This window comes from Pleurodeles waltl, chromosome 4_1 (assembly GCF_031143425.1).
Source record: "Pleurodeles waltl isolate 20211129_DDA chromosome 4_1, aPleWal1.hap1.20221129, whole genome shotgun sequence".
In the NCBI taxonomy this organism is placed as follows: domain Eukaryota; kingdom Metazoa; phylum Chordata; class Amphibia; order Caudata; family Salamandridae; genus Pleurodeles; species Pleurodeles waltl.
The window spans coordinates 739,149,569-739,174,785 of NC_090442.1; the positions used below are offsets into that span (position 1 = coordinate 739,149,569).

The 25,217-nt window shown below is 45.4% G+C and overlaps 1 protein-coding gene across 5 annotated transcripts in view; it reads right to left on the reverse strand.

The window, feature by feature from the left end:
* The window catches only part of NRF1 (nuclear respiratory factor 1), a 667,443-nt gene that overhangs the window by 11,172 nt on the left and 631,054 nt on the right, over positions 1 to 25,217 (reverse strand). For all 5 annotated transcript variants that reach the window (XM_069229342.1, XM_069229339.1, XM_069229343.1 and 2 more), the window contains one exon: positions 24,531 to 24,581. In XM_069229342.1, the coding sequence (XP_069085443.1) occupies positions 24,531 to 24,581 (51 nt within the window). The remainder of the gene's footprint in view (positions 1 to 24,530; positions 24,582 to 25,217) is intronic.

Here is a 25,217-nt window from a genome sequence, read left to right on the forward strand (position 1 = left end):
CAGCAAGCCATAAAACCGTGGGAGGCAACCAATAGATTACCTTCGGATGAACACGTTTCAAGATCATCAGTTCGAGGAGGTAAAGAAAGCAAAAAACAGTGTTTCTGCCCTGCATTTAGGCCTGGATGGTTTTTCTATCTTGTAGCGTGTACCATAAGAATGCATGCAAACAGTCAGCTTTTATATATGTACATTTGATGCAATGTACAAGTCATTTGGTTACTGAAGTTTTTTGCAACTTCATGCCTTTTTTGGCAGTTACATGGTCTATAAACAACAGCAGTTGCTCAAATCTTTCGCCCTTTCCAATTAGCTAACTAGAGAACAAAGGTTGAATTTATTTAAAGTCTTCAGAAAAATGCTGAAGATAAAGGTATCATGAAATTTGGAGATTTTTTCGAAGTGAAACTTGAAAAACTATTGGTGGTTATTTGTAAACTATCAAACTTGATGTAAGACTGATCAGCTGAGAGTGAACTAATAACACTAACTATCATTGTTGAGGCACCGCCAGGAGCAGAGAGTGTATTTTAGTTTAGAAGAATGCATGGGATAACAAGCATTTGCAATGCAAGGGGTCTCGCATTTGCTCGAGTTAGAGCTATTAGCGTTGTAAATTCCTAACTGGACTTTTCTTGCCACATAAATTGAAATGTAAAGTATAACAGTTGACATAAGCAAGTCAATTCAAAGGGCCAAGGCTGCCATGAGCGTGAGCACGAAGGAGAGAGACAAAAGGGAAAAGAAGTTCGCTCGCAGTCAAACATATCAGCAAACGTGCAATTATCCATTTAACAGGGTCGATGGCCAAGGCGGTAACAAAACTGTGAAAAGGAGGGACAAACGTAAAGCATTTACCATTGTCAAAGGATTTTTGAAAGGCAAGCTTTACGTTTTTCCCTCCTTGGGGTGGTTTTGTTACCGCCTTGGACATTGACCATGTTACATGGATAAATGCACGTTTGCCGATATGTCTGACTGCGAGCAAACTTCCTCCTTTTGTGTCTCTTGTTTGCGCTCATGGTCATGGCGGCCAGAACGGATGAATTGGCTTATGTCAACTGTTTTACTTTTCAATTCCAATTTATATGGCAAGAAAAGTCCTGTTACGAATTTACAATGCTAAGAGCACTAACGCAAGACCCATTGCATTGCAAACGCTTGATTTTTTTGGGCAGGGGATGAGAGGGATGCATCAGAATGTGTGCCTCATTCCCACACAATAGCTGTGAGGAGTCCAGAGATAATGTCAGGTGCTGCTGAAACAGACAAGGATAGGCTGGCCACTCATTCAAAACTGAACAGATAGGCCAGGTCATAGGTGGAGAATCAGTGATATAAAAATGACTTCAAGCCTTCTGAGGCATCATCCACGGAAGATATCCTTCGAGGGATCCAGTCCTCTTGCCTAGCCCTGGAGACAAACATCTGCAAAATGGCCAATGTAGCTTTCTTCTGCCAAGACCTATGACCTATGACCTGCAGAGTCACCGAAACAGAGGGCCATGTATCCGAACTAGAAGAATCTGTCTGTGAGCTCAAGTTAACTGTCATCCTCAGCCATCACTCCTGAAGCCTATGCAGAGGGGCCAGCTCGGAGAAATAACCTATGCTTCATCAGCATCTTAGAGGGTAAAAAGGAAACAATTCCATGAAGTTCATTGAGGACTGTATCAGGTCTTTGGCCCAAACCAACATGCTGTATCACAGAGGCCTCACAGAGCACTGATAGAGGCCCTGGCCGCCATGAGGCCCCACCCCTGCACCCGATGACTATACACTTCCTGAACTACAAAGATAAGGACAATCTTTTTAGAGGTAAGAGGTAAAGCGGACTTCAACTTTCAAGTCCCCTGCACCCTCTTTTTTCGAGATTATACACATCAGATACAAAAACTATGGCAGTCATTCAATGTGGCTAAAGCTGGGGATCCCTGTGGGCCTGGAATGACCCAATAGACTGTTTAGAGGCTGTCCCCACCACAGGACAAACTCTTGACAGTGGAACAACAGCAGACACAGTATTACTGACTCGTCTAGAGCGGAGAGGGTTCAGCCTGGAGTGGGCACCTCCTCAAAAAGAGTCAAAACCGGACGGGGGCGGGGAGGGAGAAACCAGATGAGAGGAACAGATAGAACGAGAAAGATGGCAAAGTAACAACCTCACATACAAGATTCCTCCATGTCATCACCAGAAGAACAAAGGCTTGTCAGGCCAGCGGCATAAGTACTATTAATAACGATCCTTCTTAATTGGGTTGTAGTGGGAATATCCCAGAGTTAGAGTTCTACTTTTATGGGTGTTACTTAGATGACAGATGTTTCAAGGGTAGAAGTATGGTTTGGAAGGAGTTGGGGGATAGCGGGCATGGTTGCACTGCCCACACGTTGAATACTTCCTTTGTATGTTATTCTCAGTAATGAACACATAGCTAAGCACTGCAAGAACATGCATGTCTGACCAACAGTACATGATGCGTACTTTGAGAGAACACTCAAGACCAATTGCACTAGTGGGTGGGGAATGGACTCTACGATTTTAAGGCATAGACATGAATCCATGTTTGATAATGGCATCCTTGAACGTACTATCTGGAAACGTGAACAGCCTTAATGACTGTATCAAGAAAGGTGCAGTCGTGCTTCGGTGAGGGTCACACCCAGGGGCTCTTATTAACCCTTAAGAGGGTAATAAGAGACACCTCCTGGTATCCAGGTGTTCCTTTCTGGGAAGATATGGGTTAAACTGCATATTCCATGAAGGTTACACTTAACACTCCAGAGGCACTGACAATTTCATCATAAATCCTTCCCCCTACAGGTAGCACAGGTGCAGGCAGAGCTCTTAGGCAGATATTTAGTGATAGAATATGGAGGGAAGACATTACAATATAGCGAGTGTATACGTTCCCCCACAATTGGTCGGGAAAACACTGACCTCGAAATACTTCTGGTTGCCCTCCCTCAGGGGGTTCACATAGTGGATGACGATTTTAACATAACCATGTGTTGAGACAATGACCACCAAAGTAGCACCATCTAGCAGGCTGGACTTGGCCTTTGAGATATGGGACATATGGAGAATCTGGATTCATGATCCAAACAATACATGCACACCTGAGAATGCAAAGGGACCAGTTCCCAAATTGATTATTTTATTATCTTGGCACTGACATTATGCTTACAATCAGGCTCCATATTTTGCAACATTGAAATTTGGATCACACACCCCTAAAGACTTTAACTAAACGATCCAGGAAGGAAGGACGAGCTATGTAGAGGCTCAGTGGCTGCTGACATCTTATAATTACGAAACATACTTAGAAACAAAGCTGACATTCTACTTCAGATTGAGCACACACACGGTTGGCTCACCGGGGGCAGTGTAGGCAAAAGTAAGGCCACCCTGCGTTACACTGTAAAAGCATTTGAGGGGAGAGGAAAGAGATATAGACTGGGCTAGCTCCGGCACAATGGTTTGAGAAGGGACCTGTTGGTGAAACGGCATCCCTTGGAGGAGATTGCTTGGAGAACACCACCACTTGAGGGATTGTGTTGCATGTAAAGCAAGTGTGATCCTGTCCTCCCACTTGCTCGCTAGCTGGTCCCACTGGTCCTCTAGACACTCCTAGAGAGGCCGCATGTGGAGGGGAGCAATGGGAGTGAGGAAAATTCATAAGGCCATAGGGCCGAGAAGAGATGAGACTGCTCTCGCTGTTGGATGAGGCCCCTTTCTGAGAGTTTGACATTTTTGAAAGATCGATAAGTGCCACTCCCCCGAAGGACAAACCTTTCCGTGAATGGTTTTAATGGAGGCCTCTAAGTAATGCAACGTCTGGAAAGGTGTTGACGTGGACTTGTTGAGATTGCCATGAAGACCTAACCAATGGAGATCACAAGTCCATCTCAAACGCAGTTGGGCTTCATGAAAAGTGGATGCCTTTATGAACCAGTCATCTAGATAGGGGTAGGCAACGATTCAGTGTTTTCTTAGATGGGCTGACACCACAGCCATGCAGTTGGGGAATGTTCTGGGTGCTGACCTGATGCCAAATGGTAGTACTGGTAATGGTCGTGGCGCACAAGGAACCTGAAAAACTTCTGATGCTTCCTGGTGATGGAAATGCAGATGGAACAAAGCGAATCTCCCTGATGAAGTTGGGGATATATTTGATGTAAAGCCAGCATCTGGAACTTCTCTTTCTGAATCCACTTGTTGGTGATTTTGAGATCAAGAATGGGTCTGAATTTGTGTTCGTCTTTCTTTGTTATGAGGAAATACCTGGAGTACATGCCTGTTCCTCCTCCCCACCATTGACTGTGGGAAATGGCTTCCACCACCTTCTTTGGCAAAAAGGATGTGAACTTCCGTCCTGAGTAGAGTCGAGGTGGGAAGTTGACGCTTTGATGGAACCGACAGTGGTGGGGTGGTAACCCTGAGACAGTACCCATTCTGCACAATATTCAAAACCCAGATGTCTTTTGTGATGTGTCTCTTTCAGGTAATGTGCAATGCTTCTCCCAACCGAAGTGGATAACAGAAGATGGGGGAGGGAGGACTTATGATTTTGTGATCGATGTTTGTTTACTACCTTGGGTGGGCTGGTGGGAAGAGCATCCTCTTGTCTGCTTGTGCTGTGATTGGGTAGGATCTCTGATGTTGCTGCTGAGATCTACTGGAAGCCACTGAGGGGCTTGAACACTCTGTGAGTAAAACCGACAGACCCACAGCTTTTAATGTGTCCATTTCGGTTTTCATTCTTGCCATCTCGTCGTCAGCATGGCTGCCAAATAGTGTGGAACCTGAGAACTTCAAAGTTTGGATGTGGTGTTGTGCTTCTGGTTTCAGAGATGTTAGTAGAAGCCAAGCATGCCTTGGCAAGGTCACTTCATGACAATAGCCATGTGCGGCAAGGAGGGAAGAATTTGCTGCTGCACTGATGACTTGATTTGAGACCATTGCACCCTCATTAATGATTTCCAGGGAGTCTACCCTTTTGTCTTTTGGCAGGTGCTCAGTGAAATGCTGGACTGAATCCCAATGGGCTTGGTTGTACCTGCCCAAGAGGATTGTAGCACTGGCTGCTTTCATTGAAGTGCTTTCAGTTACTTTGCGGTCTGCTGAATCCAAGTTTCTACTCTCCTTATCTGGAGGTAAAGAGGATGATGGAGCGGTGTAAGACTTTTCTTGCAGCCAAAATCACAACAGAGTAGGGTGGAAGATCAGAGCAGAGAAATAAGGGGTCTTGACCCAGAGGACGGAATTTCTTTTAAAGCCTGGATAGGGCAGGCTTAGCCATGGTGGAGTTAAGAACAAATCCATGGCCACCTCAAGGAGACCCAGAACTGGGGGAAGCAAGTGCCTTGAAGCTGTACGCTGATGTAGCGTCTCAAAGATTACCAATGTAGATGGTGTGGGTACTGACATTGGTATATTTGGTTTGGCAGCCCCTTGGACTAGAACCTCTTGAAAAGGTGGTATTATATACCAGAGAGGCACAACGTGGTGGAAAGTTAGATAAAGTTGGTGAATAGTCTCTTGCAGAAGAAGAGGAATAATCGGTATGCCTTCAATAGGAGTGTGACCTAGATCTAAGGTCAGATCCATGAAGGCGATGGGAATGCCTTGAATTACTAGAAGAGCACCCCAGTGTGTGATGACCATGACAAGAGTGGTGGTGCAATCGGGAGCGCATTTGAGGCCTGGGAGCCGGAGTGCTTCTAGGTACTGGAGGAGGCGGTAAAGAAGGAGGAACTGACGGCAGAGGAAGCACAGGTGGAAGAGGTGGAGGCGGCGAAGGAGGCAAAGCTGGTGGTGGAGGAGATGGAGAGGATGATAACCAGAGAAAGTGAGTAAACCCTGTAATGCTGTGAATCAGATGAAGAATACTTTCTTCTCTTTCTGCTCAATGTTGACAAAATCCTTGACCTCTTGCGTCAACGTTTAGCTCCCAACAAACGTCCATGCTGCCTCGACATTGAACCGGCACTTTGATGACGAGGCTCTTCTAGACATCGTACGCCAGCGATGGATCAACTGTGTATAATCCCTCAATGTTGATGGTGTCAATGACATCGGTTGATGCTAACCTCAATATCGAAATAGCCCTTGATGGCAAACAAGTCGGCGCTGTACCGTGCCTCGACGTCTATTCCCTCGGTCAGGACCAATGTGGTTTCTGGACTGAAACAGGCTTCTGAGACCTTCCACATCCACTGGAGGCTGAGGGAAGAGCCCTGGTGTAAGACTGACTTCACCTCGCTCCGAAGTCCCATTGGCAGGCTGTTTGCGCTGGTGCCGTCTCTCTTCTCTCCCTTGAAGGCAAATCTTTTCTGTGTCGCGCGCGGTGTGCCTGGAAAAAGCTTCTTGCAGAAGTCACAGGGATCCACAAGATGCAAGGAAGGTAGACAGATGATACAGAACTCATGAGGGCCTGTTTTGGCCTTTTTTCTGCCACAGCGAGGACACTTAAACAATGAAGACATGTTATTCAGCAAAACACCTCAGTTTTCTCAACAACAAAAAAACAACAGAAAAAACCTGGAAAAGCTAAAAACATTGTGTAAAGGTGTAGTCACCAATTTCTGACAAGAAATTTTTTTGAGAAACAAGCTAAGCATGATGGGATACTGGTGGTCCCTGGGCTCCTAAAGGCACGCCCTCTATTATAGCCATATGGTGGCAGCCTATAAGGCTACTCTGCTCTCCCTCAGATCTATCATAAAACGAGTTTTATGAAGGAGATTTGTACTGTTTGCAAAAAAACTTAAATCATACTCATTTTTAAAGTACTGGTCCAGTTTTTTGACTTCATGGTGAAGAATTTGGCCACTGTAGCCTAGATGTATAGGCTGCATTACCAGTCTCTTTATTGTCTTTACAGGCCTTCCTGAAGAAAGGCGAAAATCTCCACTTAAGAAGATAAATTAAAGAACTGCTCCAGGGTCCCAGCACGTGGGCGGGACTATTCAACGGTTATGACTATACATCAAAATCCCTTATGAGAGAACTTCCTGGACAGGGGGCTCAAGATGGCCTAGATGTTTTGTGGGTGCTATAATGGCCGGATCCCTTGCATTTATCTGCATAACAAGCTTGTGTAATAGGCCTTCAGCAATCAAGCAATATGTCCATGCACTTCTGCGGAAGAAAAAATTAGCCGAATTCTAGGATCTCATGTGCCAGAGCTGGCTGGGATCTGGGTGTCTGATCTGACCTTTGTTTCTGGTGAGAAGGTCTGGCCTCTTGGGCAGTTTCTCTTAGGGAATGATAGACATCTTGAGGAGTGTTAAGTACCAAGGCTGTCTGGTCCATGTGGGGTACCACAAGAGGGTTTGAGACATCTGCCACACCTTCCGCACTATGAGTGGAAGGACCAGGAGGGATGGAAATGAGTAAATAAAAGACCAATTCTTCCATATTGCACTGCCTTTGGACGGTGGATGTGGGTACTTGGAAGCAAAGTTTGGGCATTTTGTGTTTGAGGGTGGTGAACAAACCTACTTGTGGAGTGCCCCAATGCTGGGAGTAGTGGAGCAGATCTGCCAAGTAGTTGACCACCCCTGGAAGATACTCTACCAGGTGGTGTGCATGTAGTGACAGACAGCTCAATGCCAGGTTTGGTGTGCTAGGCACGAGAGGGGAAGCAAGAGTGGCACCTTGTTTTGGAGCTAATACAAGTCAGTCACATTCTCTGTTTTGATCAGTACTATTTTGCCCTAAATGAGTGAAAGAAAGGCTCTGAGAGTGAGATGTACAGCAAAGGACTTGAGATCATTTATGTGGTGCCCCTGGTATTAAGGGGTATTCGTCTAGGGTTATGTGGTTGTGATGCACCCCCAGCTAGCTACAGAAGCATCTGTGGTGATGGAGAGCTGTGGAATGGGGTCGAGGAAAGGGCTGCCTGCAAAAGATTGTTGCTATTCCACCAATCCAGAGGTCTATTGGTGCAGGTCTTCACCAATACTCAATCTTCCCACTTGCACTCTGCTTTTGACTATTGCGCTAAAAGACATTCCTGTAGTGGACACATATCGAACTAAGCATGAGGTACTATGGTGATACAGAAGGCCATCATGCCTAAAAGGCGCATAAAAGTTCTGATTGAGTGTAGATTATTGAGCTGAAAAGGAGGTAAGAGCTGCTGGAATGCCAACACTGCGGACTGGGATTACTGCCCCTAGGAAGGATTGATCTGGACAGTGTACAGGCATGATTTGATGGCATTTATTTTAAAGCCAAAGCCGCGGAGCAGGGAGATGGTAGCCTGGGTGTGGGCTAGGAACTGATGCTCCCTTCTGCTCTTGATCAGCCAGTCGTCAAGACGGGAAAACATAGATGCCTCGCCTCCTTAAGTGGGCAGCTACCACCACTAGGCACTTTGTGAAGGCCCTTGGAGCAGTAGTGACCCCGAAGGGAAGTACCTTAATTGATAATGTTGACCACATACAATGAAGCAAAGAAAGCGCTGATGGGCGGGAGGGATAAGGATATAAAATGAAAATGTCACTTACCCAGTGTACATCTGTTCGTGGCATCAGTCGCTGAGATTCACATGGTATGCATGAGCTCGCCATCTGGTGTTGGGTCGGAGTGTTACAAGTTGTTTTTCTTCGAAGAAGTGTTTTCGAGTCACGGGACCGAGTGACTCCACCTTCTGTGCTCATTGCGCATGGGCGTCGACTCCATCTTCGATTGTTTTCCCCGCAGAGGGTGAGGTAGGAGTTGTACTATAGTAATAGTGCCCGCGCAATGAAAAATGTAAGTATGTACCTATTAAAGGATTAAGTAATATATATACAAATGTACAAAATTGAAGGTAACTTCTGAACTGCTACAGGCTTCCGGGGAGGTGGGTGGGTCCATGTGAATCTCAGCGACTGATGCCACGAACAGATGTACACTGGGTAAGTGACATTTTCAGTTCGATGGCATCTGTCGCTGTAGATACACATGGTATGCATAGACTAGTAAGCAGTTAGTTCCCCATAAGCGGTGGTTTAGCCTGTAGGAGTAGAAGTTGTCTGAAATAGAGTTCTTAATACAGCTTGACCTACTGTAGCTTGTTGTGCGGATAGCACATCTATACAGTAGTGTTTGGTGAATGTGTGAGGCGTAGACCAAGTGGCTGCCTTACATATTTCTTGCATTGGGATGTTTCCTAAAAAGGCCATTGAAGCACCTTTTTTCCTTGTTGAATGTGCCCTGGGAGTAATGGGCAGTTGTCTTTTTGCTTTAAGGTAGCAGATTTGGATGCATTTAACTATCCATCTGGCTATACCTTGTTTTGATATTGGGTTACCTGCATGAGGTTTTTGGAATGCAATAAATAGCTGTTTAGTTTTTCTGATGTTCTTCGTTCTGTCAATGTAGTACATTAATGCTCTTTTGACATCTAATGTATGTAGTGCTCTTTCAGCCACAGAATCTGGCTGTGGGAAGAATACTGGTAATTCTACCGTTTGATTTAGATGGAATGGAGAAATAACTTTTGGTAAAAATTTTGGATTAGGTCGTAGGACGACCTTATTTTTATGTATTTGTATAAAAGGCTCTTGTGTTGTGAACGCTTGAATTTCACTTACTCTTCTTAGAGATGTAATGGCGATGAGAAAGGCAACTTTCCAGGTGAGGAATTGTATTCCGCAAGAGTGCATGGGTTCGAAGGGTGGGCCCATGAGTCTTGTTAGAACCACGTTTAGGTTCCATGAAGGAACAGGTGGTGTTCTTGGTGGTATAATTCTTTTAAGCCCTTCTATGAATGCTTTGATAACTGGTATCCTATACAAGGAAGTTGAATATGTAGTTTGCAGGTATGCAGATATTGCTGCAAGGTGTATTTTAATAGAAGAGAAGGCTAGCTTTGCTTTTTGTAAATGGAGCAAGTAATTTACTATATGTTTTGGAGTTGCCTCTAGTGGTTGTATCTGATTATGATGGCAGTACCAAACAAATCTTTTCCACTTACTTGCGTAGCAGTGTCTAGTGGATGGCCTTCTGGCCTGCTTTATGACTTCCATACACTCTTGGCTAAGTTGTAAGTGTCCGAATTCTAGGATTTCAGGAGCCAGATTGCTAGATTCAGCGATGCTGGGTCCGGGTGTCTGATCTGTTGTTTGTGTTGCGTTAACAGATCTGGTTTGTTGGGCAGTTTGATGTGTGGTACTACAGACAGATCTAGCAGTGTTGTGTACCAGGGTTGTCTTGCCCACGTTGGTGCTATTAAAATGAGTTTGAGTTTGTTTTGACTCAATTTGTTTACTAGGTAAGGAAGGAGAGGGAGAGGAGGAAAAGCGTAAGCAAATATTCCTGACCAGTTCATCCATAGGGCATTGCCTTGGGATTGCTTGTGTGGGTATCTGGACGCGAAGTTTTGGCATTTTGCGTTCTCTTTTGTTGCAAATAAGTCTATTTGTGGTGTTCCCCAGAGTGTGAAGTAGGTGTTCAGAATTTGTGGGTGGATTTCCCATTCGTGGACTTGCTGGTGATCTCGAGAGAGATTGTCTGCCAGCTGATTCTGGATCCCCGGAATAAACTGTGCTATTAGACCAATTTGATGGTGGATTGCCCACTTCCATATTTTTTGAGCTAACAAGCTTAACTGCGTTGAATGTGTTCCTCCTTGTTTGTTTAGATAATACATCGTTGTCATGTTGTCTGTTTTGACAAGGATGTATTTGTGGGTTATGATTGGTTGGAAAGCTTTTAGTGCTTGAAAAACTGCTAATAATTCTAGATGATTTATATGCAGTTTTGTTTGATGTATGTTCCATTGTCCTCTTATGTTGTGTTGATTGAGATGTGCTCCCCACCCTGTCATGGAAGCATCTGTTGTTATTACGTACTGTGGCACTGGGTCTTGGAAAGGCCGCCCTATGTTTAAATTTATACTGTTCCACCATAGAAGCGATAGGTAAGTTTGGCGGTCTAGCAACACCAGATCTAGAAGGTGACCCTGTGCTTGAGACCACTGTGAGGCTAGGCACTGTTGTAAGGGCCTCATGTGCAGTCTTGCGTTTGGGACAATGGCTATGCATGAGGACATCATGCCTAGGAGCTGTAGTATTGTTCTTGCTTGTATTGTTTGGTTTGGAGACATGTGTTGAATGACCCTGTTGAAATTGTGGATCCTTTGTGGAGTTGGCGTTGCTACTCCTTTTGTTGTGTCTATTATGGCTCCTAGATATTGCTGTACTTTGCTTGGCAGAATGTTTGATTTTGCAAAGTTGACGGTGAACCCTAAATTGTAGAGGGTTTGTATGACTTGATTTGTGTGGTTTGAGCATTGTGTGAGCGAACTGGTTTTGATTAGCCAGTCGTCTAGATACGGGAACACATGTATTTGCTGCCTTCTGATGTGTGCAGCGACTACTGCTAGGCACTTTGTGAATACTCTTGGAGCGGTTGTTAAACCAAAAGGCAATACTTTGAATTGGTAATGTATTCCTTTGAATACAAACCTTAGATATTTCCTGTGTGATTGATGGATTGGTATATGGAAATATGCGTCCTTGAGGTCTAGGGTTGTCATGTAGTCGTGTTTTCTGAGCAATGGTAACACTTCTTGTAGTGTGACCATGTGAAAGTGGTCTGATTTGATGAATGTGTTTACTACCCTGAGGTCTAGAATTGGTCTCAGTGTTTCGTCCTTTTTTGGTATCAAGAAGTACAGTGAATAAACTCCTGTGTTTATTTGTGTGCTTGGTACTAATTCTATTGCATTTTTTTGCAGTAGTGCTTGAACTTCTATCTCTAGAAGTTGTGAATGGTATTTTGATAAATTTTGTGATTTTGGTGGTATGTCTGGAGGGAATTGCATGAATTCTATGCAATAACCATGTTGGATAATTGCTAGGACCCATGTATCTGTAGTTATTTTGTCCCATGCTTCGTAATATTGATGTATCCTCCCCCCCACTGGTGTTGTGTGGGAGGGGTGAGTGACGTGTGAGTCACTGCTTGTTGGTAGTGTTTTTGGGGCTTTGAAATCTTCCTCTATTCCTAGGAAATTGCCCCCCTCTATACTGGCCCCGAAAACCTCCCCTGTACTGTCCCTGGTAGGTGGGCGGTGCGGACTGTGAGGTGCTAGCTTGTGTGGCCTGACCCCGAAACCCTCCTCTAAAAGGTGTTTTGCGGAAGGTGTTATAAGATCCTCTGCTCTGCGGGGAGTAGAGTGCGCCCATGGCCTTGGCAGTGTCAGTGTCCTTCTTGAGCTTTTCTATAGCTGTGTCGACCTCCGGACCGAACAGAAGTTTCTCGTTTACTGGCATGTTAAGCACTGCCTGCTGAATTTCTGGCTTGAATCCAGACGTTCTGAGCCATGCGTGCCTACGGATGGTAACCGACGTATTAATGGTTCTTGCGGCCGTGTCTGCTGCATCCATGGAGGAGCGTATTTGATTGTTGGAAATGTTTTGACCCTCCTCAACAACCTGTTTTGCTCTTTTTTGCAGATCTTTTGGGAGATGTTCAATGAGATGCTGCATCTCATCCCAGTGGGCTCTGTCGTATCGCGCTAGCAGCGCTTGTGAATTTGCGATGCGCCACTGGTTTGCTGCTTGGACAGCAACCCTCTTCCCGGCTGCATCGAACTTCCTACTTTCTTTATCTGGGGGAGGTGCATCCCCAGAAGTGTGTGAGTTTGCCCGTTTTCTGGCAGCCCCTACCACCACAGAGTCTGGTGGCAGCTGAGAGGTGATGAAGACAGGGTCCGTAGGAGGCGCCTTATACTTTTTGTCCACCCTAGGCGTCACTGCCCTACTTTTAACTGGCTCCTTGAAAATGTCCTTTGCATGGCGTAGCATGCCTGGGAGCATCGGCAGGCTTTGGTAGGAGCTGTGGGTTGAGGAGAGGGTGTTAAATAAAAAATCATCCTCTACTTGTTCTGAGTGTAGTTCCACATTATGGAATAGAGCTGCTCTAGCCACCACTTGTGAGTAGGCTGTGCTGTCTTCCGGTGGTGATGGCCTAGTTGGGTATGTGTCTGGGCTGTTATCAGACACTGGTGCGTCGTACAAGTCCCACGCATCCTGATCTTGGTCGTCGTGGCTCATGGCGGTGTGAGCTGGCGAATGTGACGGGGTGTAAGTTGGCGAAGCCGGAGTTACAGGTGGAGGCGAGGGAGGAGGTGTTACCTTTTGTGTTGTTTCTTGCTGAGGAGTAAACTGAAGCGTTCTCTTTCGTTTGACAGGTGGAAGGGTACTGATCTTCCCAGTCCCCTGCTGAATAAAGATACGCTTTTGCGTGTGATCCACGTCAGTGGATTGCAGTTCTTGTTCAAATCTATGTTTCTTCAGTTGAGAAGACATAGAATGCTCTTCGGTATAGGAGCCAGAAACAGGGTCTGATGTCGCTTTTTTCGGCTCCGAAAGCCCTGTCGATTGTTTTTTCGGCTCCGAGGTAACCTTCCTCTTTTTCTGTGCCGAAAATTCTTGGCCTCTATGGTCTTCGGCGCCACTGTCTCGGCGTCGATCGGTGTCGACACCGAACTCTCGGTGTCGATGCTTCTGTTTAGCACTCTCTCGGTCCCGAGGAGGCTGCGTGCCGGTGTCTCGACCGAAGTCGGACGATCTCGACACTGAATGGGCCTTTTTCGGTGCCGATTGTTGGTCACCGAGAATTTGGGTGGAGCCATGGCCGGTTGGCAGTGGCGTCCCCTGGGCCTTCTTTCCTTTTTTAAGGTTTGATCTCGACGTCTTACTCACAGTTCTTGTAGAGTGTAGCTCGTCGGAGTCTGAATCCTGGATGGAAAAGGATTCCTCCTGTTCTTCTTCTGTCTCGAACTGTCGACGCTCTTTTGGCGTGGACGCCATCTGCAGTCTTCTCGCTCGACGGTCGCGCAGAGTTTTTCGGGACCGGAACGCCCGACAGGCCTCGCAGGATTCTTCACTGTGCTCGGGTGACAGGCACAGATTACAGACCGAGTGCAGGTCCGTATAAGGATATTTGTTGTGGCATTCGGGGCAGAATCGAAACGGGGTCCGATCCATCGGCGTTGTCCTCCACGCGGTCGGGCCGACTAGGCCCCGACGGGGTGCCGAAATCTACCCCGAAGGGCACCGAAGCGCTTCGATGTTCAACGCGTCGTCGTATGTGTCTATCTCTAACCGGATCGCAACGATACCGTCGAAAATCTTCCGTCTTCAGCTATCTTTCCGTTCCGAAACTCGGAGCGACATGAACACGTCCGAACCCGATGGCGGAAAGAAAACAATCGAAGATGGAGTCGACGCCCATGCGCAATGAGCACAGAAGGTGGAGTCACTCGGTCCCGTGACTCGAAAACACTTCTTCGAAGAAAAACAACTTGTAACACTCCGACCCAACACCAGATGGCGAGCTCATGCATACCATGTGTATCTACAGCGACAGATGCCATCGAACTTAGGCATTCTTGAGATCCTACACTTATGTAGTCGCCTTGCTAAAGCACAGGGATGACCTCTTAAATGGTTACCATGCAGAGAGGTTCAGAAAGGATGCATTGATAGAGAAGCCTGAAGGAGACGTCTTTCTTGGGGATGAAGTAGAGACAGTAAACTCACCTGCCCTGATGGTGGTGCATTGGTTATAGGGCCACTTATTGAAGGAGCACTTGTAACTCTTCATGCAGGATGCTGAAATGTTCCCTGCTGATGGTGTAGGTGCGAAATAGGATGTTTAGATAAGGTGTGAAAAGTTCTAGCCAGTGCCATGGCGAACCACTGCTAATACCCACTGGTCTAATGAGATTTCCTCCCAGCAAGAAAGCGAATACTAGTCTCCTCTCAGACTGGTGTTGTGTGATCATAGTTGTAGTGGGGGTGATGCGGTGATTCTGGCTGTAAGCGGGTCAAGTTAGTGCTTGGCAGTGAAGAAAAAGTTCCTTAAATTTAGAAGTAGTTTTTCTGGTGGAGACTAACTTTAGAACATTACACAGGGCGTCAGACTGGATCTGGATAATCTTGAGCAGTACTTCGACATCCGTGTTGTCTGCATTGGAAGTGATGTTTGCGGTTTTATATTGGTATCACTTTGGCATGCAAACATTAGTTTCTTAGTGAACATTGGGCCCACAAGCCCTCAGTAGGATGCATCTTAGCTAGAGTGAAGCAGATTTTGATGCAAAGTACAATCCATCTGGAAATGGTTCTCTTCTGCACAGCCCTGCCTTTTTTGCTCTTATTTAGAAGGATGAGGTGGAGGGAAAAAAAAAAGTCTTCAGCCTGATGTTTTGGGCAATGTGGCATGGAGTCACCACCATCAGTAGAAAAGAGGTGAGTCTCCAAATAACTAGATTGTCCGGGTAGAAGCTGGTGTATAGAAGGTTAGCTGAAAGTTTGAAAGTCATTGATCCTCCTGGCTGATGTAACTGCCACTAAGACTATCCTAAGTCTCAGATGACATTTTTATAGGAGTTTGAATGGGGCACCCATAAACACCAGGAGCAAATTAAGATCCCAAACCAGCATGACAAAAGGGGTAGAAGGGAACAAATGTTGCAAATCCTTAAGGAAAGGTGTCACAACCGATGACCTAAACAGTGAGGGGTGACTCAGTAACCGCAAAAAGCAGAGAAGGCAGAAATATAAACTTTAATGGTTTCCAAGGCAATGCCCTGCTTGGCTAATGAACAGCACAAACAGTACATCCGACAAAAATGGCTGAAAGTGGGTTAACACATTGTAAGAACACCAAGCCACAAATTTATCCAAACAGGCATATACAGTTTTTGTTGAGAGGTGTCTGTCTGACGGTCAACAAATCTCAGGAGGACAATCAAACAACACCCTACTTCTGATGCTGGCACCCTCTAGTTGGCTACTGTGGCCAGCGGAGCCTGCACATCCCAACGGAGCATGAAGAGATGTTCCTCAAACAGTTATTCTGAAAATAATGGCAAGGTAGGCATGGTTTCCAGAAATGGAAGGGCTTAGCCCACGCTCCATGATTTGTAGCACCCATGTGTCAGAAGTTATTGCTTGACATAGGAGCAAATGGTGACTGATCCTGATGCTAACGGGATGGGTATGCTGTGTTGAGGATACATTAAAGAGGTTTTGAGGTTGCAGCCAGATTGGACGGTATATTGGATGTGGGTTACATGACACTGTGGGACCCATAACCCCAGCCACAAAAATACTGAGAAGACTGCTGGGCCAGGAAGTAAGATTGGAACTGCAGACGCACATGAAGCCCTGGGTGTGTCCATAGAAGGGGTGAAAGGAGGAGTCTTCCTGTTGCCAGGAATTCAAGGAGAGGCCTTGGGATCTACATGTGACTAAACCCTTCGTAAAGTGTTTGAGCACAGGGTCAGCCTTACTGCTGAAGAGGCAGGAACTGTCAAAAGGCAGGTCTATCAGGGAAGGTTGGACGCCCCCTGAAAATCCAGTCTACCTCAGCTAGGCTTGGCAGTGAAGTGCCACAGTTGAGACCATGACCCTGCCCTGCGAGTCGGTGGTATCCAGTCTGCACCGAATGGTGACTCTGCTGCATCCTGGCCGTCTATCAGTGCCTGGTTCAATAAGGTCTGGTCCTCTTCTGAAAGCATGGGCAGCAGCTGCACAACACAGCATCACAGGGCGGGAATATATCGGCACAAGAGGCATGCAGTGTTTACCGACCACAACGGCAGGCAGATGGAAGAAAGAAAATCCTCTTCCCAGAGGTATTCAGCCTCTTTAATTCTGTATCCGGTGGAGTGCTAGGAAATGCACTAAGGTTACGTTTGGCAGTCAAAGCCAGCACAGCCAGGAGGAATGCAGGCTGAGGAAAGCCAGGTCTTCAAGAGCGGCGAGTGACAACGGGCAATCATCCTGTGGACTGTGGCCCCTGTATAGGGCTTGGTCCAGGCTCCCAAGGAGAATATCTGTGACAGCCTCATTTAAGGAGAGGTAGGGCTCCTCAGAGCTTGCCCCCTGTTGAAGCACGGAGTTTAAATGCAGGTCAAGGACCTCCATGGACCTTTACATCACCATGGCAAAAAAGACTCTCCTTCCTCCAAGGAAGGGCCAGGAGAAGAAAGCAGGCCACAGTCTGGGAAAATGTTCGGACGACTGGCGGCCCAGCTCCTTATAATAATGTTCCTCTGCTAGGAATCATTCTCCAGAAGGCCGCAGCCCTTTTCATCATTTCACCCCCTCTGGAAAGGGGGGGGGTCTATACAGGGCAGGTTAACACAGTCAGGGCCCTGCCACTATCCAAGTCGAGCAACATTGGTGCAGCACAGTCTTGTAGTGGGAGAGGAGGACAGGGTAACTCTAAGTGGTGTCGATGGTGCTAATGGAACAATGACCAGCGTAGGTGTCAGTTCAGATCTAGGAGCAGATGCGGAGAGGGTTGGTGTCGGAGAAGAACCTGCAGACAGTTCCGTGTGGCCTGAAGATGTGCTAGCGGGAGCCGTCGGCCCAAATATGGAGTACGTTCATCATAGAACTCCTTGAGTTTGGCAGGGATGCTACAGCTCTGGTAAACGTATGGAAAAGCCTTGAGCAGGCAGGCTGCCAGCTCCACAGGTGGAGTGCAGGAGCAGAGCCTAGAGGCACAACACTTGCTAGAAGTAGGCGAAGAATGCTTCAACATCTTCTGCTTCTTTGATTTAGCCAGCTTCAACAAAGATGACAGAGTGGGATGAAGATTGTCAGCAGAATTGTTTCCAAGGAAGGGCCAGATATAGGTGCAAGTCAGCTTTCTGCCATGTCACCAGGAGCTTCACCGCCAGCTAGCCAATTGCTTTGAGGGTGCATCAACTTGCAGTCAACATAAGGCTTTGAGACCTGATTCGATCTCAGGCACCACAGACAAACCAAGTATGGGTCAGTCACAGACTGACTAAGACATTCCTCATACTGTTTAAATCCTGTGGGTTTGTTGGGGGGCATATCCCTCACACACTTGGAGCAATGGTAAAAAAATAATCAACAAAAGGGTTGAAAAGAGTGGTAAAAACAATTTTACCAAGTTAGCTCTGAAGCATGGCACTGTTGGGTGGGAAAGAAAGGAACTGATGTAAGCTTGCCGGGTGATGCCAATATGGCATGGCAAACAAAACTTCTGATGCAGACCATGTTGACACTGAGCCACTTAATGCCATCTACTGGTGGGCAGAGTTACTGCTCAAGATTTTCCAGATTCAGTCTGACGCCTAGAAATACCCTAGGGTGAGGAATTTGTTCTTAGAAGTCTCTATCAGAAATCCCCCTCTTACTGGAGCCACCCCTACCTCTGCATTTGGTGTTGCCCTGTAGGTAACCCTGGGGTAGCCTCTTGTAGTCTTGTGGGAGGGGAGGTGTGGCCTGTGCTGCAATTACTGCCTCTGGTATGAGGAAACAGGACCTGGGGACACTGCTTTGGAGCCTCCTCTAGTGGCAGTCTGGGAAAGGAGCCCTGGTTGAATGGCAATGCACACATCTGAACAGATGTTCCCCATTGAAGAGCACATTGAGGAGATATAGTATACTTTCTATTGTCCAAATCTTGGGAGACTAAGTCACATATAGCATGTTTTGACTCGCACAAATTTCACGACAACTTCTGCTCTTAACTTGTCTGTCTGAGATGACATGTACTTAGATACAAATGTGTTCTCATTCTTTACAGCCCTGATGAAGTCCGTGAGAGGGATCTCTCATTGGACGAAACACGTGTTGGCTGTGGTGGCTAATTGTATATGATTTTCAAGGACATTTCTCTATTATGATTGAACTGCTTCAAGAAATAAATTTATCCTGAACCAGAGCTTGGCGTGATTGCCTTCCATACAGAGGATCTATTACATCACCATACTCCGAAATTTACTTTCGTGAGTGCCCTGACAGCTGTTTGTTGTTACTGTCAGTTTCCTTTGAAACATTGGAGGAGCCAGGAAGATCCTCCTGTCAGGAGCACCATGACATAATGAATTTATGAACTTGACTGCATGGACTTACTGTGAGCGCCCATTACCTATGACCTACTTCCTAGTGGCTATTTTTCTATTTTACTATCCAATGGGTGGTGGCCCTCATTGCCATGCTCTTGCCAGGAGCATCTAACTTCTTTCTCTCTTTGTTGATCACAGTGCATGGACGGTGGCCCGAGCAAAAACCTGCTTGCAAATGCTGTGTGGACAACAATATATTTAGGTGTTACGTGCTCTCTGATGTAAACTGTTTCGGTGGGCGAAGGTTTGTATTTTGTTTTTTATTTACTTTTGGTGTTATGACCCTGACCGGCTCTTTAAAAGGTGAAAGGAGCAGATTTTAGCATGCCCTTTAGCATCGGCAAGAAATGGACCATTCTTTCTCATTTGGATAGTGTCTCTACCAGGAAATCCTCCTTGTGGAGGATATGCATGTCAGCCTTATGGAAGGAGGCTGATCCTTGGACTGTCACCTCTTGCCAAGCTGCGGTGTCGTCCGGGGGAGATACCCTCATGGGGTAACGACCCAAATCTTGGTCTCCCATGTGGCTCTTCTACAGACTCTGTCAAATTGTGCCTCATAAGAGTTGGCAGGGTTGGATGACCCATAAGAGAAATGTGGGGATACCTCTGGTGAGTGTGGAGGTAGTGGAAGTGGTGAGCGAGGAGGTGGTGGTGCTAGAGGATGAGGGGGTGGTGGTGCTAGAGGATAAGGTGGAGGAGATGGCATAGGTGAAGTGTAGGTGAGAGAGCTGGTGCCCCTGCCCGTTTTTTTGGGCTTGGGAGATGAAGGAGGCTCCAAAGCGAGCTCCTACTCAAATGTTAATTTCATTTTTTGAGGCAGAGTGTGCAATGGTTTTGGCAAGGCAAATTAGTCAAAATCTTCCTGGTCTGCGGATGGATAAATAGGCTTTTCTGCATTGCATCCAGCTCCTCTTGTAGCCGTCATAGGTTGGGAGGCTCCATCGATGTTGGCCCCTGGCACCCAAGGACCCTATGCTTCCAAGAGGCCAGATGCTAATGGATCTTCAGGCTCTAAGACTGTGGAGGGGCAGTGGGGGGCAGATGGTTGTCTTATCTGCTCTGAGGCCTTTAGTCAATGCTGACCAGAAACAGCACTTAAATGGTCCTGAATGCCCCCGTGCTCACCTGCGGGACCATTTGAGTGTTATTTACCTTAGACAGGTCCTAGGGTTACTTGTTAGTCCTATACACTTTATTGGAAATAAATCGGACGGCAGAAGGGGCCATGAAGGATGCAAAGTTTTGGATACAGGGTTCGATGACCAACCCCCATGGAAGTGGGGCTCTGCCTCTGTATAATGCCCTTTAGAGGCTTAGTGAGAGTGTCTGAGTGAACCATACTCTGGGTCATACTGGAGGTCCTTGTTCGCAGACCCGCGGATAAAGATGGGAAAGGGACCTTTTCTTTCTTTTGGTCATACTTCGTAAAGAAAACAGCCTCTGGACTAGGCAATACCTGGTGAACAGAATACCCGATACTCTGCCCCCTCAAACAGAAAGTGTATCATCAGCTGTATCATTATGCCAAAGGATGTTGCGGAGGAGTGTGCCGGCAACAAAAGCTTTTCCCAAATATCTGTATCAAATTTCACCGCATGGATTAGAAGGGATGTGAAGAGCATGGTGAGGCTGCCATTCGTATCCATGTGCAGTGCTAACTATGAGTTGTGAAAATGTATTCCAAGAATAGAAAGACCACGTGGGTTGTACACCACACCATGAAGGAGGTACACCAGAGATTAATTCTTCATTAAACAGCATCACAATCAGCCATTCATATCACAGACCTGATCACAGCCCCATGTTAACTTGCCAAAACTACAAACATTTGTGGTGGAACCTTCAGCTCAGATGCTTCAACATTATAAAAGAACCTAGCAAGTGGAGACATCATAACCAGTCCCACATTCTTTTACCTGAGATCAAACAAAATTATCAACCGCACAAAAAGAACCCCCAGAGGAAATCCAATGAAGCAGCACAGAACAATTTACCTTTTATCACTGTAGGCTCCCAAACGTAAATGTTCCTCCTTAACTGTGTTGCTACAGTGTCTAAGTAGACAGTTCATAGCAGAACCTTGTTGTTGAAGTTTCTCAAGAGAAGCTTAAAGTTGTAATTTAAAAGCAAAGGCACAATGGTAAGAGGCAGTTTGAGGCTCATTGTTACCCTTCCTCCAATTCCCTTCTGCTCCATCCACCAAATATAAAGGGATTTCAGAGGGAAGACTAACGAGCTCTGAAGAGCTGAGGGAGTAATGATATACTCTCCAGCAGGTCCCTTTTGAGGTCAGAAGCCTCAGCATTATGTCAGACACCAAGGCCATCACAATGTAGTAAGTGGGCCCTCCTGGAGGCTCAGACACAGACCTTCAAAACAGGAAAAGAGGCCTTTATAGAAGCTGGGCAGAGGGAGGTCTGTTACAGTAGGAGAAGAAGAGAGGGTACCTCTCCAGCTTTTCCACATTAATCAAGAGAATTTAGCCAACATTGTTTACAATGTGAATGTGCAGAAAAGCACTTTTGGTGTCAATCAATACAAAAGCAGTCTGTGAAGAATCATTCTGACAAATGCTATCTAACAAAATCAAACAACTGCTCTTAACTGAATGCACAAACATAATGGTTGACTGGAAGAGGTAATTGGAATTTCATCTAGATAGCCGTAAATGGGCAAGCATGTAGCAGTGGAACAATAAAATCAGTTTGAAAAGATAACTCGTTTAAAAATATTCTTAATAATTTACTGGGCACTTAAGGTGATGCACAAACTTGGAACTATAATAGTCTAGAAGGCTGTTATCGCCAACTTTCCTGAGATTATCCTTTAGTCAACAGTATAAGTTACTGGAAGGAGGATGAGGAGAGACTGAAAGAGCCTTAACCATGTTCACTGTTTTGCTGCTAGACTTGTCAAGGCTCAAAAGATGCAGACAGATCTTTGGGATTCTGAAGTCAAAAGGATTTTTTAATTGCGAAGACCATTATCCTTCGATGTGTGGAGATGCAGATGGAGAAACAGCTGCAAACTGAAGAATAGAAAAAAAAGAATCGGCCAATCAGATATCCTTGGAAATGAAATTCATGTGTCTTAAAACCTTTGTATGGCAGAATATTGCCTGTATTTGGGTGATTAATGTATACCTTGCTAGACTGAAGTCTAACTAATTTGCAATTTATAAATGTCTTGAGAATCACATTTTACTTTGTGCTCCCTCCTTTTGAAAAATGCTGCACAAAGTTCTTATGTAACTGTAATGGCAATCTGTGACGGAGGTTGCCACTGCGGATACTTTTCACTGGCCTCTTGGGTTTTGTAGATGGGCAAGTCGTTTACTCAATGGAACATCTGGAAACACTGGAAAAAGTGCACTACTTTTAGCAATAGCCACTGGCTCCTTCTGACTTTTTGGAAAACCTAAAAGTGATAAGTGGCATTGTTTTTCCATACTACATGACTCTAAACAGAGCTTATGCAAAGCAGCCTCCTTTCTGATTCAATGCAAACTGTAAGGACCTAGATGATTTCAGTGGGTTACTACTCACCTTATGGATTAATCACTACACTTGTCAAGGTGAACTTTTAAAGTCACCAAATTACCCTGAGCTCAACCTTCTGGTAGTTATGTCACAGAAGTGACGGGCTTAACTTAAGGGAAGGTATAAAACATTTATGTAGTACCAAAATAGTAAATGTCAAAATGCTAATCGATAAAAAATTAAAAAAATCCAATACGAGGAACACATATTTAACATTTTAAGTAAAAATAGTGCCAAAAGCATAGAACACCAATGACAGTCAGTGGTCCCAGTAGACTGGTACCTAGAAGCAATTTGAGGCACACCATTATGGGGTGTGGCTCAGATACACCAACCAGGTTCAACCCAGTCAAGGATTGTACCTTCTGACTTAGTCTTCTATGTCTCAATTAACCATGGGAGTACACTTCTAAATACCAGGATCTCAACTGGGACACTTAAGAGACTCTCAAGGTGCCAGGCAGAGGCGAACAGATGGGCCCAGTCCAGATCCAGTTGCCACTGGTCAGCTGAATACCTTGAAGAAAAGGCCTCTTGCAGCCTGCTGTCTCCCTGTAGCCGCACAAGAGGTCAGCCACATGATCTTTGGAGCTCACTTCTTTGTCCTGGGTACAAGAGGAAGCAGGGCCAGTCCTTCGGTGCTCCTCTTAGGTCACAGACTGCAGGGCCCATCCTCTTCTAATCGTCTGTAGATCCATAAAATGTTCTGAAGTGGGTGCCTGGATGTGCTACATTTATATCTTATCACCATGCTAGTGGGTGGGGTAACTCACTGGCAAGCCCTAACCAATGGGGTAAATGTTCCCAGGGTCCCAAATGTCTGGTAGAACAAACGCAGGGCCCTTCAGCGACCAGAAAGGGGATCCACAAAAATGTTTTGCCATCCTGTTCTCTGCTTTTTAAGTGTGCCCCTGGTGCTACATGTGGCTCAAAAGTCTTATCAAGCAGGATTTGAGTGTGGTGTCACAGGATGCCCACAGTCCCACTCTGAATATTCTGTGGAATTGGAATGTGGGCCCCCAAAAACTGACATGGGCTGAGAGTTTTGCAAGTATTCGACCTATCACTTTTTGTTGCCTCAGGTGTTATTGAAATACCTTGCCATGGGTTCCATGCTTGCTGCGCCCCAAGATGCAAGTTATACAGCACTGATGAGGGCTAGCTAGGTCAAAACCTATATGGGGCTGATAGCATTCCAGTTCAGAGTAGACCAGGCAGTTCAGTCTAGAAGGCTCCAATTGGAGCAGGACCAAGGCTGACTTACCTATAGCTGGTCTCTGTCTGAAATGGCAAAGTGGGTGAAAAATGAGAGACCTGACTGGGCCTGTGAACAGCCGATGCCCAACGCTTACACAAGCATTCCAACCATCAGCCTTTGTGTTTTTCTCCTCTTGACGCTTACCATGTCAACCCAGCACAACTCATTTTGACTTGGTTAAAGTATGGTGTTTTGGGTGAAACAAAGTGAATGGGTGACAGCAAATACTGCTTAAACAGCCCCCCCCCTTCAAAACTGAATACATTGCAGGAGAAATTTGGCTGTGTAGGAACAAGCCAGAAAATTTGAATTCTCAGTATCACAGTGGTTATTCTCTTGAAGTATAAACATTAGCCATCATATTTGTCCTTTTCATGCACAGATGGACCAAGCCCTCTGCTTTTTCAAATGCATAATGGATACTAACTGCTTTTCCAAATGTATAACTGAAGTTGTGAACAATATAAAATGGCTGCAATTGCACTCAGCAGCACAAATTTAGCAAAAACCTAATTGAGGCTCAAGCGCCCAAGATCCACAAATTTAGCACAAGTCTTGATGGTCAGTCCACTGTGTACAAAACAATATATTTTGGAATTTAAGGAGTCTATGTAACATTCTATGTTAGCTGTAAAGTCATTTAAAAATCACATTTGGGCTCAAAAAGGCTGATGTCATTAAAATAAGGTACAGAAATAAAGCATCCCCCATGCTCAAACAAGAACCAACCATGAAAGAACGGAATGGTGATGTCCACCTTAATGTTCAGGCTGCAACAACTTAGTACAAGAATAGCAAAGTGTATCATTAAAAAATAGTTTGTGTACCCACCATCCTTGCAGACCAGAAGATTTGTCCCAGGAACGGTACGGCCCTGAAATCCTGAAATAAAATGACGAGGGATCAGAACAGAAAAACAGATACTTTACCAGAAGGTGTGTTTTCTGTGACAGAAAGGAGGTTACTAAGAGAGTAATGTTGGTCATGTAGGGTCTTTAAAAAAAACAAAAATAAATAAAATAAAATACACACCAGGGAGGCAACTTGCCATACATATGCTAGGATTTTTAACTTCAACTTAAATTTTAAGAGTGAAATGGCAAGTCTCAGAATGTAAAATACTTAGCAAATAAGCCAGCACATGCCTAAGTTGTTACACATGATGTGGATCAACCCCGGAATTATGGATTGAGGTTACATAGCTCATATAGCTTAGCAAAGAGTGCAGAACACTATTTCCATGTGTTGGTGTGTATTTCCTGTATGCGAACACACAACAAATGCAAGACTAATAAATCTCACCAGAAAGCAAAGAACACAAAAAAACTGAAGATAGTGTAGATCCATTTAAAAATTGATGAACACTAAATGTTTTAACTACTATAAATGCAACATGAGTGGATTAACTAGAGCTTCCTAAGCAGCGGACAGTGGCAAGACAATTATCTTAGTTTTTGATAATTGCATCCTTGGACAACCAACTAACGTATATGTAAGGCATGCGAAGTTCAATACTGG